The 20,433-nt window shown below is 33.6% G+C and overlaps 1 protein-coding gene across 6 annotated transcripts in view; it reads left to right on the forward strand.

Moving 5' to 3' along the window:
• The window catches only part of LOC143250567 (prestin-like), an 80,826-nt gene that overhangs the window by 20,471 nt on the left and 39,922 nt on the right, over nt 1-20,433 (forward strand). For all 6 annotated transcript variants that reach the window (XR_013028243.1, XM_076501315.1, XM_076501318.1 and 3 more), the window contains 5 exons: nt 5,167-5,249; nt 6,011-6,158; nt 13,951-14,064; nt 15,580-15,657; nt 15,858-15,953. Coding sequence is in view for 5 of the 6 variants with exons in the window: in XM_076501315.1 (XP_076357430.1) it covers nt 5,167-5,249; nt 6,011-6,158; nt 13,951-14,064; nt 15,580-15,657; nt 15,858-15,953 (519 nt within the window). In the remaining variant the exon portion in view is untranslated. The remainder of the gene's footprint in view (nt 1-5,166; nt 5,250-6,010; nt 6,159-13,950; nt 14,065-15,579; nt 15,658-15,857; nt 15,954-20,433) is intronic.

Raw genomic sequence — 20,433 nt, forward strand, 5'->3', positions numbered from 1 at the left:
CTGGATGTCAGTTCCTAGTGAGTGGCTTTAGATTTGAGCTAGGCCAGTCAACATAAACCCTCACACATGTATTAGTTGTGTCCCTCTTTTCTCAATCAATTTACCTCATGATCTTCATCTCTGTGTGGTGGCTCCTGGAGGTTGATGTTGTACCTAGCTTTTGTGCAGTTCTATCCATAGGATAATGTTGACTGGAGCAATGGTTGTCCCTTTTGCACTTTACCTCAGGGAGTTTTTACTTCTTCACACTTATTTTACACAATCGGGTAGAAGTCCAATTTTCTATGATGTGACCTTTCATACTGGCACACCCCTTCTTATTGTTATTTGAATGTCAGGTTCCCGGATTATGATTTGGGAAAGGAATTGACCAACTGCATACAGTTCTTCATATCCTAGCCACTCTGCACTTTGAAGCACATCCATCTTAGCTTTCTCCACATTCCTGTTTATAGATGGTTATTGAACAGTCTTGCTTCTGTAGGACTGACATTGAAACTGATATTCCAGTATTTGGTGGTTTGGTTTCCAACCCATCCAATTTTCTATACTTTTTTGGTTGTGGTTCTCTGACTTTCCATCCATGTATGATACATTTCTTTCCACACTGAGTGCAGGGTATACCCAGTGCAGAAGTAGTGTGGTTTCCCATGTGTGTTCCTTTCCCAATGGGATCACACTTCATTGGTGTTCTACAGATGCTTTCGAAGGATATTACTTTCTATCCCCGAAACTGGCCTCTCCACCTACCAATGTGGTATTCTAGTTGTACATGTGATAAGAGTTAGTGTACCGTATCAGAAATTATTATTTTTCTATACTGAATATATATACACTACATGGCCAAAAGTATGTGGACACTCGACCATCACATCCATATGTGCTTATTGAATATCTCATTCCAAAACCATGGGCATTAATATGAGATTGGTCCATCATTTGCTGCTATAGCAACCTCGAATCTTCTGGGAAGGCCTTTCACCAGATTTTGGAACATGGCTGCAGGGATTCTCTCCTATTCAGCAAGAAGAGAATTAGTGAGGTCGAACACTGAAGTCGGTGAGAAGGCCTGGCTTGCAGTCAATGTTCCATTTCACCCAAAAGGTGTTCAGTGGGGTAGAGGTCAGGGTTCTGTGCAGGCCAGTCAAGTTCTTTCACACCAACCTTGGCAAATAATGTCTTTATGGACTTCGCTTCGTGCACGAGGGCATTGTCATGCTGAAACACAAAACGGCCTTCCCCAAACTGCTGCCACTAAGTTGGAAGCACACAATTCTCTAGAATGTCATTGTATGCTGTAGCATTAAGATTTCTTCACTGGAAGTAAAGAGCCTAGCCCAAACCATGAAAAAAAAAGCCCAAGACTATTATTCATCCTCCACAAAACTTTACAGTTGACACCATGCATTCAGGCAGGTAGCATTCTCCTGGCACCAGCCAAACCCAGATTTGTCCATCAGACTGCTAGATAGTGAAGCGTGATTCATCATTCCAGAAAATGTGTTTCCACTGCTCCTGGGTTCAATAGCAGTGTGCTTTACACCAATCCAACCGACGCTTGGTATTGCACATGGTAATCTTAGGCTTGTGTGTAACTGTTTGGCTATGGAAACCCATTTCATGAATCTCTCGACGAACAATTATCGTGCTGACGTTGCTTCTGGAGGCAGTTTGAAATAATAACACTTACAGTTGACCGGGACATCTTCAGCAAGGCAGAAATTTGAAGAACTGACTTGATGGAAAGGTGGCATCCTATGACAGTGCCACGTTGAAAATCACTGAGCTCTTCAGTACAGCCCATTCTACTGCTGATGTTTGTCTAGGGATATTGCAAGGCTGTATGCTTTATTTTATGCACCTGTTAGCAATGGGTGTGACTGAAATATTCGAATCCACTAATTAGAAGAGGTGTCCACATACTTTTGGATATGTAGTGTATTTACAATAGGCACTTACCTACTCATTGAAAACTGGTGCTTTCTTCTCGAAGTAATAGTTCGGAACAACCGAATAGAGGGAACCACAGACATCAGCATGGCGTGTTGCACTTTTATTGGTGCAGAGGTTCTATGATGACTTAAATGCTAGATGTAGTTGAACCTTATTGATCGTGGGGTACGTGGAAGTTAAAGGCATGTGGCATACGTTAAAATTTTTTTATTAAAGGGTAGCATTGAACGAGAATTGCTGTATATGTGAGGAAGGCAAGTAACTATCGGAAATATATTTTCAGTGTAGAAAATGAACACTTCAAACACTTGTTAAATTTTTCAACATGGTTTTCATACTATAACTTTTAAATAAGTAAGCATGTGTTAACGAAATTTGGCAGATTATCAGTAAACATTTCAACGCTTTCATAGGCAAAATATAATTTTTATTCAGGGTTGAGGTTTGTTAAGCATTGTTTTGCTCGTGCCTTTTTTCTTTTTTGTATATTGCCTATCCAACATGCAAAGCAATTTTCATTTTAAGATTAAAAATACTTCTACGCATCAGAAAATTTTCAAGTTTCACAAGCAAAATCTTTATAATGTCTAGACAGTTATTAAATGCTTATTTAAACAAATTACATTCTATCTGTTATTTTCCCTTAAGAATCTCTGTACATGTTTAGTAAAATTGACCAATCTGGTAATCACTATAAAAATTAGGAAATAAACTATATTTTTTTCGTTTTAGAATAATAGCTGATTACAACATGAAAACATAAATGTTTAGACTAAATAGCTTAAAGCTCATAATATTATGCGTTAATTATTTATATTATATTGGCCTCTCTTCCGTACCTAAGTTACAATATAGTAGTTAAAATGACGGAGTGCACGTGCACTCATGTTACTGTGTCCAATAGCATAAAACGTAACTGTAGTTTTTACAAAGTAACACTTTCTTGGTTGTGTTTTAGTAGACTAGTATTTTGTAATATACACTCACATTTCAGTTATTATAGATTATAAGTTATATAGATTACATTGCACAAAAATTTTTTGAAAGGTTTTGCTTCCTGAAAAGTTTTTGCTGATTGTGACAGGTGCCTGGTGGGTATGCACAAATATAGTCTTGGTTTTGCTTCATCACGTAGGAATTCTGAGAAATAGACAGTTAACCGTTTACCGGCAATAACGTATTTAATTGCATTTATGTTTCTAATACGCTATTAAGTTCAACATAATTAAAAGTGTTTTGCTCCTGATTTTCGTTTGTATTCAATGTCCGGTGCATCATCTTGCAGTGTCCAACAGTAGTCAGCAAGCATTGACGGATTCCAGTTGCCCTGATATCGTTTTTCCTTTGTAGCAATGTTCTTGTGAAACTGAAGATTTCGATGAAACAGTATGTGATGGGCAAATTTGGATGTGATTTTCATGATCAACAGCCAAAAATCTATAAGGAACACCCAACAGTGTTCAAGAAGCAAAATCCTTGTTGTGCAGTGTTATTACTATTTACACCCAACTGTCTGTCAGTTTGTTTAGAATTAAGCATTAATCTATACAATGTTTGCTTTGCCGACCACAAGGATCTACACCCGGTTTTTAACAGTGTGAGTCCACAGACATACCGCTGTGCCACTGGGTGTGTGCTTTTTTTTTTTAATAGCAAAGCCACATCAGGCTATCTGCTATGTCCATTGAGGAGAATCGCTTATTTTAGCGTTGTAACTCCGAAGACTTACCGCTGTCCTAGAGGGGGACGCCACTGGGGGATATAAACAAGTTTAACATATTTTTCTTAAAATATAGAAGAGTAAATAAAGAAGACAATTATCACTCCTAGCTGCGACCTTTTTACTGCACTTGGTTTAAAATTTCACACAAGAAGGAAATCAAACCAAATATTTTTTTAGATTTTATCTACTGGTATATATAACCAAGAATCATAGATTACTATACAGGTATTGCTAAATTCCACTATATTTTATCAAGCTTAGTAAATAAGCCGTATTTCGGTCTAAAACAGTATGAAATTTTGAGCAGACTAAAGACACAACGAGGTGGCCTTCTAATATATTAAATTAGTTGAGAAAACCAGTGAAGGAGACATTCTAATTTGTCGATTGATTATTCACACGTCATATATTGAAGTAGGCGTATCTAAGGGGCCGTTTTTCCAAAAATGGAAAGACGGTAACGGAGCTACCGTGTTTGACTCAGTTTGTAAACCATATCTCAGTAAAATGAAAAAAATATGAGGTTTTTTATTTTAAATTCTAGCTTGTCAAGACTGCTAATTTGAGTTCATATTTGATACGAAACTACAGACTTAGTATTTTGACATCACAAAAATCTAATTTTAACCACTACTTTATTTAACATACCATGTGAAACAAAAATTGACGTTTAATTTTGTTTTTTAATATTTCTCTTTTAAAATTAAAAAAAATTGAATAATGTATAATATTAAAATTTGAATTATAATCTATGGTTCGATACCAAACTTATTGACAAATTCATGAAATAGCAGTTCAATAATATTTTAAATGCGAGTCAAAAACATGATGATCCGGCCTGTGACCCGTGGCCCGGCTGAAAATGATTAATAGATACTTGTCGCTAACTGTTACACGAAACAAACCTGAAGCCTGAAACACTTTCCCAGATTAACACAAGGCAGGAACTCTCCACAAGAAAATATTTACCAAATATTGACCACAAAGTATATAACTATATTCAAAAAAATATTTTAACTCTGGTGAACAGAATACCATATATTTATGTGTTGTTTTTTTTGTAGACCTATGATGAGTCACACTGCTACTAAGGGAAAATATAAAACTTTTTTAAAATATTTATATTAGGCATTTAATTAACCAATTAATTACTCAATCATAGAATAATTAGTTATGCTTATCATGACCATCCAGATACCTGAAAAGTGATTGAAGCTTTAAATTCTCTGAGAAAAAGTTACAGTGTTTTGAATGATGAAGTTAATACAATAAGTAATAACTAATATAAATTTAAAACAACTACACTTACACAACAGCTGCCAGTAAATTTTAACATTACAGTATTAAAAAGCATCCTAGTGGTTCAACCTATAATGCTAAAGATCAGATTTCAGTACCTGGGTAGGAACAGTACAAATAGCCCATTTTTAAACTTTCTACTTAACAACAGAAAGCATTATCAAAACATTATTTTTTATGGTTTCTTGTAGGTTATTTTGGCTACTGTAATATCATATACGGGAAAGTTTAACACCAATCTCGGAGTGGAAATTTTAGGAGAGTTTCCTGTTGGGTAAGTTCAAGTAAATTTATGAAACCCAATATACTAATCATTACCACATTTAGAAGTTTACTTAAACATTAGTTAATATAGTTGCAAAATCCAACTGAAGTATTTCCTTTGAAGTACTGGGAAAAGCCTGAGAATAATTAATTTCTAGTTACTTCAAGAGTGCACAAAGTAATCAATAAAAGTGTTATTGCTAGATTGTTCCTTACCAGAAGTACAGAAATTAAGTTGGTTCTAGTGTTTATCGAAGCCAATTCATTTTAATACTTTGCAGTTAATTAAAAAACCTTAAACTGTTATTGCTTTCTTATGTTAGATATTATATTAAAATCATATGGCATTGGTAACTCTTTCATGGCCTGCTTCCATGAATGTTAGTTATACATTTTTCTCTGTCTGGATATTGTCTTTCTACAGTTTTCTGTCTATCATTCATAGCTTCTTTCATATCTTAAGTCAACTTATAATTACTGTTGAATAATGACTGAATGTTTTTAATAGTTAACTCCATGATAGTCCTTTTCATACCACTTGTGTGTACAATTTAATTCTTTTTGATAAAATTTAGATCAACTAACAAAATAGTTATCTGATTTTATGCTGTAATATTTTCAAATAATGTTTGCTGTATTAAAAAAAATAAATTGTAAACTTGATTTCCTTATAGTTATTGTAATACATGCTTTCATCTGTTGTAATCTTCAGAAACAGAAGAACAGTTTTTTTATTGAAATTTAAACTGAACATTTTCACTATTTAATCAGATTGCCAACCCCTGCTCTTCCCAGAAAGGACTTGATAGGTGTTTTGACCAATGATGGTTTCACCATAGCTATTGTTTCTTTTGTATTATCATTAACTGTGGCTGAAATATCAGCCAAGAAGAAGAAATACCCTCTTGACCCACACCAGGTATCTATCCACATAATGTATAAAATTCAATATATAAATATATGTATTGTATATTAAAAGATACTTGTATTGACATCGAGTGTTGTGATAATGGTATTCATTAGTATTTGCAAAAAAAATGAGTATTTTGTAGAAAATAGTATGTTTTTTAATTAGCTCTTTATTCTCCTTGAAATTGGATCACTACTGCACCCTGCCAAACACTTAACATTTTGAAAGAACTAGAAATATTAAAACTAATTCTAGTTTAGAGTTGGAATATAAAATGTTTTAATAAGCTGCAGCTTCAAAATGAGGTAAAAGTTAAATATTATCTAAAAACTGACTATAATTTACTCCTGCTATCAAATACATTTATATAATCGTTATACAATTTTACGTAATCTTTTATTCTCCAGTTACTCAACTTATAACACAAAATTTGGATTTTTATATGAATGGTGAGTACATCACATATTCTGTTTTGTAATTTTTTGCTTAGCTGCAAACACAACATAATTTTGCATTTTTTTCAAAATAGATAATTGTATTATTTGGATTTACACAAGAAAAGTTACATACAGTGCTTACATGTTTATATATTGCATCAACAACATACCTTCTGGAGGACCTTAATTAAAACTGTTAAACATTTCAGAAGCCCTAGTTAAATTATTTCGAAATTTAAATGCACTGGACTTCAAAGGATATAATTTACATTTGAAAGATAAAATTGAGTTGTTTCACTAGTTTTATAAGCAATATTACATTCTATCCTACAATGTTCTGCTTCACCATGCATCACTTATGGTCACAAATTTTATGTTGGAAAATGATTGCCATGAACTTTTGACAAAACGTTTGAAAGGAAATTAAGTTTGGATGAGATGTTAATAATCACGTATTGATTTTTAAGAATAACTTTTTCATATTTTTCTTGTTATCTTACAACCTCTTCCAGAAAAGCACAAGCATAAATATGCAATTTGAGATAATTCTGTGTACAAAAAATATGGTGTGGAGTATATCTAGAGATATGGTTTGAAGTCTCTCAAGAATGTAGTGTTGGAATACTCCACGTATAAAGGAATATGGTTCAAAATGAATTTGATATTGTTCACATCTTTGGACGAGAAAACAACTTTTGCATAAATTTCAAAGTATTGGTTTGAATTCAATACTAATTTACATTCTCGAGGTTTTCCTGGCAGAAGCTGACACTTCATGTGGAGGCCAGCTGTTAGAAGAAAGATTTTACTTTTTTTTCATGCTGATGTACTGTTTTTTCATATTTTGCTTTTATAATTATGTAGTACAGTACTTTGCTTTCCAGTGGTGTCATTTCCTCTGAATGTCACAGAAAAATCTTTAATGGAATATAGTTGCCATTTTCACTTTATTAATGCAGAAGTGGTTGATGTTAAGCTTGTTAGTTTATTCATTTTGTATTATTTCTGGAAAGCCAGCCAATGGCTTTATAATGAAGTTGTTTTACTTTCTGCCATCTACCTGGGAACCAAAATCTCTTGAATTTTACAAACTAAAGCTTACGATTTGGTTACAAATGTTGTTGGTTCATTTCTTTGAGTATTTCAGAAGACAACTTGAGTTATTACTTCCTCCTGCATATTTGTTCAGCTTGGGAAGAAGATAGAATGCTCCATCAGCTTTATTTAATAAGTTGTTGCTCTGTGAGACACTGAATACCCTATGAGCTCTCATAAATATGGTGTAGAATCCATCTGTGTCAGAGATGACATGCAACTGTTTACAATGATTTTAAATAAGTTCTGAAAGGCCTTTTCTGTCTCACCCATTTCCTGATCTACATTGAGGATGATTTTCATAGATCACAGTGGTGCTAGATGTTTACTTTACATGGAATGATTGATTTGTGGCTATATAGTACTTTTCAATCCACAGATGTTTAAAATGCTTTTTGATCAGTTCCCTTCTTGATTGATGTTTGTGGAGTTGTTGTAAAGCTAAAAAATAGGGGAGTGGCTTCATGATGAAATGCATACTTTTTATACTACAAAGCCATAATTAATAATTTTACTTCAAAAGCATGCTTATCATCCCCTAACACTTAGCTATTTCTTGACCTTTATTTGCCCATCTAAGCATTGATCTCATTTGCTCCATTCTTTTATATCCTACTTAATTGTTCTTGACAATTTTTGGCCTTGTGAAACTCTCCACCTACATTAGTGCATCCTCTAGCCTAGTACTGTATATAAACATCTTATTCAGATAATTACCATCTTTTCTCAATAAAGCTCGTGGTCACAGTTTTCTCTGACAATGTGCTGTACTTGGTTACATTCTGGATTGCAATTTTGGCATTGCCTTGTGGATTCCCATACAATTATCATTTCCTAAAATATAACAATAAATTGATCGATTGTTTTCAGGCATAAATTATCATGTTACTGTTGTCAGTGCAGAAGCTAATCTGACCTCCCACACTCCTCCTTTGTCATCTAATGTCTCTCTATGGGTAGGGAGGGGAAGATCACTTTCAGTTGAGGCTGTCTATGAGTTGATCCGTTGTGTGATGATGACATACATTAAACCTGGGAGTGTTTCTCTTGGAGGTTCCGATACTTTTTTTTTTAATAATCCAGGGCATTCGTTTGGAGATTTGGACTTGGTTTATCAGCTCCTTTCTTAAGTAGTTCAGCTTCTTATGAGACAATCTCCTGCTCCTTTTCTTCAATTAAACACTCAGGTTTATGAGACTTAGGACAGCTAGGTGGACATATATTTCAATTTCACATACTACAACTGCTTTTGGATATGTGGTATTCCAGACTGGATTCTGCAATCATTTTGAATAGGTTCCATTTCTTATATTTATTTGACCTTTACCCTTGTTCTAAGATATTTTCTTCCCCCCAAAAAAAATTGTTGAAAGCCTATCGAGGGCCTCCATATCAATCTGAGGATGAATGAGATCTTCTACCAACTTCTACCTTGGCCAGATTGTCAGCTTCTGTTTTATTGTTGGTTTCCTAGCTTGTATGTTGCTGGAATTTTTTAATATAGATTCCTTGTTTGAGGGAGCTCATATACCTGCTGTAGCTGTCTGTGAGTTACATGAGGCTTCTTTTCATAATTTCTCAATGTTTGCAGTTGTCTTAGAGATGTTGGAGTCGTGAAATGATGTCACAGGTTTTTTTTTCCTTGTTGTTGGCTTCTAGGCTTTCTTTGGCTCCTACTGGTTGTTAGAGATGACTACACCTAATGTGTCACAACCCATGGCTCTCTGTTCCTTGCTTTATGGATAAGATTACTTCCTTAATTTTAAGGCTCTTCCATTCAAGTCAGTTGTCACCAATGGCATTAGTATCTACCATAGGTGGTGGAGTTTGTAAGAGTAAGGTGGATTTACAAATATTCAGATTGCTTATTCTGGACTATTTTTATAGATGAGCAGACTTCTGAGTCACATCTCATCAAATTCGTCACATTTTCATGCCATTTACTGCCCATTTCAATTACCTACTAGAGGACATCATATGGATTGGTATGTGTCCTTCTCATGATGATTTTGTTTCATATTCTTTACACAGTCTGGCAGTTCTTTTTCTGAGGTTTTATCAATCCAATTTTGCACTAGCAACCAATTTAACTATGCTTCTTATTAGTTACAATTGGCTCTGTAGAAATGAGGTGTTCTATTAGACCATCTACGTATTAACCATATGGTATTTTGATATTCTACCTAACCATCACTTATAGATTATCATTAGAAAACCAAAAGAGGATCCTGCCCATCCCTGCTGGTAATCAGATTAAATAGATTGGGGTCAGTCTGCTTTTAAAAAAACTAGGAAACTTGGTTTACCTGTTACACTGTTGCCAGGACACTGTTCCTCAAGGCTCTCCAACACATTATTTTACCAATTTCCGCTAGTGGGGTTAGGAAGTCCTTACCACATCCCATTTGCAGTCAATGTAATGGTGGACAGAGGCTTTTCCTTCAGAGTGTTTTGGTGTTTTCTTCCACTCTTTGAGAAAAGGGTGAAGTTGGGGGCTTTCTTACTTGGGTTCCTGGATGTTTTTTCAGATGTTGGTAGGAAAGGCACCAGTTTCCACAGAAACCTACTCATAATAATGATTCAGATTTGACACTATACAATTTGGTTGGGATGTGCATGGCCCTTCTTCTCAATCAACATCAATTTAGTAAATTGTTCATATAAAGAGTTCTATTATTTCCTCATAATTCCAGATGCAAAGTAGTCTCATCCTAGGTCTTTGGTTGAGCAGTGTTCTGCATCTTCTCCATCATTCTATGGGCAAGTGGGATGCTTCTTGTCCATTGGGCAAGTGGTATGCTTCTTGTTCATTGGAGAGTGAGGATGAATACTCATAATTTCAAACTGGTTGAGTTTTCATGAGTAAGACATACATGATCTCATCATTTCAAGCCTGAGTGTTGTCTTTCAGAGTTCTTCAGGTGGAGGAGAAAGTTTGGTGCTGCTTACTTTCTTGTCTTGATTCTAATGCCTTTGAACACATCACTCTGTAGTTACAGGTTGGGATCCAATCAAAAGAATATCTGTATATATAACATTGTGGTCCAATTGCCCTAGCCACCATTATTGGATATAGGAACCAAGACCCTTTAGTTCTAACATGAGTTGTAAAATATCAGCTATGTGGTTGGGATTGGCCAATAATGATGATTACTCAACTACTATTCCATCCTTTATACTGAAACTGAGTTCTGGCTGAAGATCATATTTGTGCTGGATGTAATGTGATTTTTCCATTCGTGTACTACCCTTATCTTGGTACACCCCTGTTCTATGCAGATTATTTTTGTATGGATAATGCCCTCACCAACTCCTCCACATTTTCAGTGTGGGATTTTAACTATGTGTCAGCAGAGGGCAAGTATGTTTGGAAGTTAACATTTTCCTAAATTGAAAATGTATTTGTAATAATACTTCCCTCTTCTGACACTACCATCCTTCCTCCTCATTAAAAGCCAGTGTTAGTTATTGCAATTGTGTATGTCTAGAAAAAGAGAGAGATGCTTATATACAGTACCAGAATAAAGGGTCAATTGATGTAGGTGAAGAGTGTCACAAGGCCAAAAGTTGCCAAAGGTATTTAAGTGGGGTATGAATAACTGAAGTAAGCATGATCAGTGCTTAGATGGGAAAAATAGAGGTCGAGGAATAGTTAAGTATTAATGGAGATAAATATTATCAGAAATACATTTGCAGTTTAGGTAAATGTTAACATTTAAGTTCTGTTGGTGTTCTGGGATGATATTGAGGCTTGATGTGTAATAGAGCTTTGAGTGAAGTGACTCCAGTACATTTTTTGGGAAATTTTTAAACAGGTTTCCATTTTTTTTTACTTTTCAATCTTATCTAGCAGTGTACCACTTATCATTTGTAGTACATAATTCAGGATGGAGCAGATAAAACTTTGGAACAGTAAAAGAAAGTGACATTTTTCAGTTCTGTTATGTAGGTTTGGTTATCATGAAGCTAATGTGGCTGCTGAGATTTAGTAGTCTCTCGAAAGTAATATCCCCCGAGGTACTTCACTGTTTCTTCTAAAGGAAAGACTGGGCCTGTGAATAGTGACTATGTTTTGTTTTTTAGCAGTATATCTGTTAAGTAATATGCATAACATGGTTGTAGCTTTGGTAGGATTGATGATCACTCCTGTGTTACTACACTACATATGTATTATACTAAATAATGGCTGTATCTTGCTTTCTATTTTAGTTTTGCTAGGGTTTCTGTTATACACTGAGACTTTATCATCATAGGTTAGAAAATGGCAACTTTGGACTGTCAAGGTGATCTAAATGTTGAAGAGGATTGGTAAGAGTGGTAATTCTTGAAGTAGACTAGAATTGATGGTGATCCACTTTTCTATGTTTCATAGTACATCTTCTATTAATCACTACACCTATGATACATCTAATAAGAGTTGCACTGCTGCCTATACTGAGAATTTTCTTAGCAAAAATAGACAGCTGGATTCTTTGGCAGACATATTCCAGATCTTGCAAGGTATTTTGATTAATTTAAAGCCTTTTTTCGTATTAGCTGTGAAATCAGCATCATTGATCTAGGCTTTTCATCTACTATGTTAACCATCTAATGATGAGGGTAGCAGTAATTTAGTATGACAGGCAAGCTATTTTGGGGATATTGGCTATGAAGTTTTGTAGGAAAATCATTCAAAGGCCTTCATGGTTTAGGTAAGGACTTTATAAAGCAATTGGTTTCTATTTCATAAGTGTTACAACAGATTGTAAACACCTTTATAACCATGGAGATTTTTACACCATCTGAAACAAGAGCTTTAGATATGCTTGTAGTTCTATTTATGTTGTCCAAGCTAAACATGACTATCATAGATACATGTAGTTGTAGCTCCGATAATTACTGTATACTTGAATCTGTCTTGCTTGTCATCATGGTTACATTAGTTAATGTACCTACACATGAAGGTGGCCTTGATCTTCATCTGTATAGAGGGAGGTGCTTTAATCACCCTAAATAGCTGACATTGTCATGTTTTGTTTTGTTTTTCCTAGCTGTAACAGCCAAAGCTTGTGGAAGTGTCAGAATGAAGTGTTTGTGAGATTGGCCTTGCTGCTCATTTCATAACAGTTCATGTTTTGTACTTTGGAAGCTTGTTGCCTGTAGAGGCTGAATTCCATGCAGTCCCTTCCTTCTCTGCCCAAACCAGGTCATGCCTTATTTGTCTGGCCTAGCCAGAGTTTGATTGCATGCTTTTCTGGTTTTATCAGTATCATCCTATTATACTACAGTATGGGATATATCTTTTTCAAAAGTTGCTATCTTGGTTGTGCTCAATGGTGTAGATATGATTGAGGGCACAATTGCTGCTATATAACTTGGTTTTACTATACGGCTTAGATAGATTATTTTATATCATTTTGTCTTTCAATCTTCAAATGCACTTCTCACATGAGATGGAAGCAGTAAAGGCAAAATTTTTATAGGAGTGTTTGGCACTCAATAATTCTTATTGGCTTACATGAGTTTAGTAGTCTGGTTGCTAGAATGTGAATTTCTTGTCATTAGTGTTTTTATCTGCATTTTAGGTGGGGTATCTAGTATTGAACTCAACTATTACTAGATACAAAAAAGGATTATCAGACAGGTCATGCAGAAACATACACTCTTCAACATGATGTTTTATGTTACTATTCATGTACCAATTATTGACCCAGATTTATGTAAGTAACTTCAAGTGATCTATTGAAATGGTTTGGAGCTTGCAATGGTGATGCTCCATTGACTGAAATAATAATGTTCATAGTTGATGCTGGTGTTTTGTCGAATTCCAGTGACCAGTCTAGGCTCTGGTTCAGCATATGGTATAAAGTTAAAGCCAGTGAGAGTGAACTTCTCAGGGTCTGAGAATTTTGTCAGTGGAAATAATAAGATATAACAAACTTCACAGAGCTTTTCAATGCAGTATTGATTTGAGAAAGCATAAGTAAATATTAACTGACCTACATAAATATGTTAATCATTTAAAATTTATGAAATCATAAAACAAAAGTAGAATAACAAAAACGAAGGGAAAAGAGTGTTTTGATTTTCGTCAAAAATTTCCATTTTTCTGAATTTTAAACATAAAATTATTTTGTGTTCAGCTATATTTTTAATTTATTTAGCATAAGCCTATTCCCTTAGTTTGAATGTTTAAACTGATAATTTCTCTCTCTTATTTTTTAAATGTTTTAGTTAAGTAATTAGTGGCTGAGTGCATAGTTTTTATTTTTTCTTTGTATTTGCTTTAGGAATTTTTAGCCTTGGGATCAGCAAACATTTTTTCTTGTTTCTTTTCCTGTTTTCCTTGTTCTGCTGGTATATCCCGAAGTCTCATCCAGGAAAGTACTGGTGGTTGTACTCAAGTAAGTCATTAACTTATTTTGTCCTCATTTTATTTAATACATTAGTCAATTAAATATAATCATGTATTGTATGGACAATATTAAAACATAATTTCATTATTTACAACTTAATAAATGTAGCTTGTGAAAAATGTTTGTTTGGAATTTTGTGCAAAGCTACATGAGGGCTATCTGTGCTAGCTGTCCTTAATTTAGTACTATAATACTAGAGGGAAGGCAGCTAATCACCACCCACCACTAACTCTTGGCTATTATTTTACCAATGAATAGTAAGATTGACCATCACATTATAATGTTACAATGGCTGAAAGAGTGAGTACATTTGGTGTGAAGAGGATTAGACCTCACGACCCTCAGATTGCAAGTTGTGCTCCCCAACCACCTGTCTATGCCAGGTCACAGCTTGTGAAATGGTGTGGTTAACACTTCTAACCTCTAACATTTCATGAAAAGCACTTATGTCAGGACTCATTAATAACTCAGGAAGGAATATGTCATTTTAAATGTATTATGAACATTATAAACACTTTCAACTTAAAATAAGATAAAAGACTTGTATGTACAGTTCCTTTGGATTCATATCTTGAATATTATAGGTACATGTGGCCATGTAAAAGTAAGATTTTTACAGATTTTTTACCTAATTAACTCAAGTTTATTATAAAAAGTTTTATGGGATTAAAAGTTGTTTGGTTTGTTAGAGACATATTTTCTTCAGTTCAAAAGAATGGGCTTCTTTGAAGAAAATGTTTCAATTAAATGAAAAACCAAGCTTGTTGAATAGAAAAGTGTTTATCAAATTGAAAGGCAGATTTGTTGGAGAAAAAAGTGCCTATCATATTGATAGGCAGACGTGTTGGAGAGGAAATAATTTTTTAATGTAATTTTTACTTTAGTTATCTGTTATCACATATGACAGAACTAGCAGATATGACAGGAATGAAAATAACAGTTATGCAATAATTACATATGATCATAGTGATTTGTGAACAAATCTTTTATGTATGTGTCTATTTCTTACCAAGTCTTAGAATTAATTTAATTAATTTTTAATGTAACTTCATTAAAAACAAGATGTCTTCAGACATGAAGATATATATTCATAGATTATGAGGAATTATTAAAAAATAATGTCAATAATTTCAATGAAATTGTTATGATATTTTGAATATTCAAATAGATTATAATAACATAGTTGTCTTACAACTAAGTAACATCATTTGGTTACTTGTAAAAAAAAAAGTACTGGGAACAGAATGCTACTGCTTTTTGTGGTATTCAACATGAAGACTCAAAAACTGTTTAAGATATTTTAATCTACTTAAAGACCCCATATCTTGCTTTATTTCCTAATTGTAACAATATGAATAACAGTAATAAATTTTAAGAGCTTACTTCTTTCTTTTATGGCAATACTAAACATTTAGTAATGGTTTATGATAAAAGTTTATTTTATTCTTTAAAATACTTTCTGCTGAAGCACAGTAAATATCTTAGCTCATTTTGCTTTTACAGATTGCCAGTCTGACATCTTCTGTTCTCATGTTGGGATTTTTATATGCAGCCATTCCTTTGTTTTATAGCTTACCAAAGGTAATAATATATTGTAATATTTTTGTACAATCCTATGAAGATTAGTGTCATAACACTTGAAATATTCGGTTTTTCAGTACCTGTAAACAAGCAGTGTGTGAACTTGTTTAGTTAATAAACAGTATTAAGATAAAAGAAACAACCTAATTTTCAATGTTTTTGTGGAGATTATGTTAAATCTTTCTTTTTCTTCATTTAAGTGTATTTTATCCTGTGTTATCCTTGGAGCATTGAATGACATGTTTATTCAGATCAAAGAGCTTAAGAAAATTTGGAATATATCCCAGGTTGATGGTGTAAGTCTGTCATTTACTTATTACATGTTTTTAGCTGTAAGGAAATTGGAACACTAATAACACATTTTCATAAACACTGTTAAAAAAGTATTCTCTATGGTACTTACAACGAAAATAAGTTATTTTTGTTAATAAGTATAAAACTACGTATTGTAGTATATCAAATTTAGAACTGATTGCTAATATCTGACATACACAATTTTTGAAAACTTCTTATACTTGGAAATAAATTGAAATCATAATCAAGACTCTTATGGTTTGAAATGTTTGGTAATGACTGATATGTTAAGTAAGTTTAAACTAAGGTGTCAGCACTAACTTAAACTCCATATAAAATAAACTGTTAGATGTTCAACTGAGTTAGAACCATTATATTTATATGTGTTTAACTCCTCCCCATGTATACATTTTTAAATAAGGTAGAACCAAGAACTTACTGTCAGTTTAAAAAACATATTACATGGTATTCATGTGCATTGATGAATCAAATATCCACATAATGCAGTGTCACAAATATTATACAAAATAACATTTCAAATACACTTGAAATACATTTCAAATAAAGTTTAAAGTAGAATAAATTTTTTATTAATTCAAAATATGAATGTTTTTTATTTAACTGTCTAGACCTTTATTTGTATTATAGATATAACTGATTGTTGGAATGAAGATCAATGTTTACACATCTACACAGGAAAAACACCAAAACAAGAATAAGCAAGTACCACAGTTTCAATTTACCAATTTCGTAATGCAATATCACAATCCTTAGACTGTTTACGTCAGTTATTATTCAAAATAAACATAACCAATGGAGATAAACTCCAGCTCATATTAACTTGTATTAATCTCTGCACCCTACCTCCTTTAAATGGGATTAACCCCCACTGGACAGTGCATAGAAAGAATGACCTGAGTACACCTGAATGAAGTACATTAGTATGAAAGGGTAATATATGATGATATTAATATTATTTCATAATAGTTCAAATAGGTTAGAACCAGTATCTCATTATTTGATGACACTCCTTATCTTGCTATCTGTGCCACAATACAGAAAAAGTATTAATAACACATCTTGGGAAGGTCAGTATTGTGTTTGCTTCTAGAAGTTCATTTTCATGGGGAGTGTTGCTAATATTTGCTGTCAATCACCAATACACCTCTGCTCAAATAGACTATCACTCCTTTTGCAAAGATTAGTGAGATTTTGAGACCTGTTCACAGGCAGTATTTCATAGTATCCCACATCATTTATTCAGATTCATGGAATGGGTCTAAGTTTGCAAGGTATATTCTGGATGTTACTTGTCTCAAACCACTGTCATAGGGGAAGTGAGATGTGACAGCTTCTTTCAGTAAAGTGTTCGCCCATGTATATCATCAATTATGACATGTTTCTATCTACAGTGAATTATGAGTAACTGTTATTTAGGTGATCTTGTGCAAGAACTTTGATCTGAGGTAGGTACTTTGCATTTTTCATGGTTACAAAGTATGTGTCTCATATAGTTTCAATTTGTTTGTTTCAAGCAATGAGGAATTATAAACAGCCAAATATACAAAAAACAAACAAACAATGACTTCTTATAACTTACAGTTGCTTTATAATAAGTGGCATTAGATAAGACATCTTTCTCGTGAGTTAGACAGGGCCATTCCACCCCATTTTGAGGCCCTGTGTTATCTCTCCTTATAGGTAAAATGACACGAACCACAAGAAGTAAAAAAAGTGAAAAAAATATAATTTGATCAAGGACAAGATCAAGCAAGTCATAGGAAATGTATGAAATGTATCAATAAAATAAAAAGAAAGCACAAAGGAACCCCGATGGAGTAGAAAAGGACACCACTTAAGTACAGAAACATTACAAAAACAAAATCAAATGAGTATGAAAGGATTATCACAATAATATCAATGATATTGCAAATGAGTATCAGCACTAATTCAAAACATGTTGAATCTGTACTGTCTAATGCAAGTAGCAAACTAGTCATGCCTCTTTCCCTCTGCATACACTCAAATATTTTAACCTCAAACATCATCATTAACTAAACCATTTAGAAGCTCTTTTTGTCTATGCCTGTCACTACTGATGAGAGGCCATCTGTCTGCTAGATATTCTTCCACAACTCCAACTACACCACTACTTCATCAAATAATGGAAGTTAACAGGTCATGTCAACAACATCATCCAATCAATAAATCAATAGATTATAATGGAAAAGTACAATGAAAGGTATATCAGGCACATTTTGAAAACATTCCTAAATTAAAAGGATGAACTTGTGAACAACAGATTATCTATTTTCTGCACACTTAAAGACCAGCTTTAACACAAATTAAATAAACATTTTAAAAAGAGCAGTAACAAATTTCACGCATATGTAGGCATCTAATCAAATGTATTTGGAATGTTTTATCAGAAGGAACATTCTAATGTAAAGTCGAGCAGCAGATTCATTAGCATGCAGCCAATTCCTAAATGTCATTGTGGATGAGGATGTGCAAAGTAAGTGGGTGAACATTAAAAAGGAAGGTTATCTACTTGGTCATATAACTTTTATCAGTTACAATTGGAAATTAGTAACTTAAAAGCCTAGGAAATATCAACTCCTGCTGTGAGTTAACAAGAGGTCAAAAAGTTAATGATATAACTGATTACTCAGAATAGGAAAAAATAAGTCACATGTCAGCATTTCTGTTGCAAGTTAAAAAGTGCTAATTGCCAGGAACTGTAAACAAAAGTTGTTTATTGAGAATGGAGTAACTAAACCATATGACAGAAGGTGCTTCAATTTCTATTGCCCAGAAAAGATAAAAGCAAAAACCTTTAGCAAATAGAAATCAACTGCTCCCAGCTGGAAGCTTTGCAGTATGTTGATCGACGCTGATTCTACAATTACAGTTGTTTGACCTGATTTGGTAATGAAATCTTGGAAAATGCCTAGAAAGTTGAAAAAAAAGGATTAATCTAAACAATATGTTCTTCTAAAGTGTCAGCAGAGTAGAGCTTGAAGTCATTCCATTGGTAGGAAGCTTTTCTATGTATAAATAATTTACAATGAGGAAGATTGCATATTGGGAATAAAATTCACATGAAGAAATGGATGTGAGACAGTAACATGTATTAGAAAGGTAGTGTCTCACTGGCAAAAAAGGACACTTTTAAAAAATCATAAAGCACTGGTAATATACATGGGCTATAACTTGAATTATAAGTATAATTTTGATGGAAATAACAATGTAATGAAAGAAAAGGATCTTTGTGTTCTGGTTAATCAGTCTCTTAAGCCATCCAGGCAGTGTACAATTGTTAATGGTAAAGTATATAATATTTTAAATTGTATCAAAAGACATGTTGAATAAAAGTCTAAAGAGGTTACAATTTCATTAGTTAGGTTATTGGTCAGGCCATTTGGATGTCTGTGCTTCCAACAAAGGTTGTTAGGATGATACTTGGATAGAAAGGCTGTTATACAAGGGTAGGTTAAGGCTTCTGATATTGTATTCTCTTGAAAAAAGTTATAGGAGATTTGACTGAGGCATTTACGATTATTAAGGGAATTGATAGTCCCAATGCATTCACGTTTCCTGTGTTCATTCAGGTAATTTCTTCACTAGTCTCTTCGCCATGTCGATATGGTATTTTAGCTATTTTGTGAGAAGAGGTAAGGTATCAAACAGAACAGATTATTAGATACCTCTGCTCCTTTTTCCCACTCTACCTCCCCACTTCAGGTTATTCTTTTTTGCCTTATTTAAAAGTGAAGATTAGGCTTTACAGAATAGAGGAAGCTAGCCTGCAATAAGAGAAGTGTTGCACTTCTATTGGTGGAAGATTTTCACATGATTATTTGTATGCTGCAATGAAGCTATACTGTGTTAAACACATAGGATAGGTTAGAGTATCAAGGCTAGTGGTGAGTAAAGAACTATGCATACAGATGGCAACACTGAACAAGAAACCTATTGTGTGAGAGGAGGTAGATATCTATCTATTGGTAATATATTTTGGTATAGGAAGGATTTACCATCAGTGGTTATCCATAAAGCTGTCTAGATTTTTTTCTTTATGCACAAAGACCAACACACATCAGTAGTTACCCATAAAACTGTTTAAATTTATTCCATTATGCAAGAAGATCAACATACATAAATGGTTACCAGTAAAGTTGTAAATATTTATTTTATTATGCAAGAAGACCAACATACATCATTAGTTAGCCATAAAAGTACACAAATGTTTTTATTTATGACAGAAAACCAATATACATCAGTGATTACTCAAAACGTTGTATAGATACTCCTTATAAGTGGATTTTATCACAATGAATCAATGACAGTGAATCAGTGTGATTAGTTTTGTTTGTTTGAGCTTATGATCCACCTGATCACATCCAGCAATCTTACATGTACCAAGCAGTGATTAGTTTCATCCTGATATTCCAATTTCCCACAGTAGCATACTTAACAGAC

The sequence above is a fragment of the Tachypleus tridentatus genome, chromosome 5 (genome assembly GCF_004210375.1).
Source record: "Tachypleus tridentatus isolate NWPU-2018 chromosome 5, ASM421037v1, whole genome shotgun sequence".
Lineage (NCBI taxonomy): Eukaryota > Metazoa > Arthropoda > Merostomata > Xiphosura > Limulidae > Tachypleus > Tachypleus tridentatus.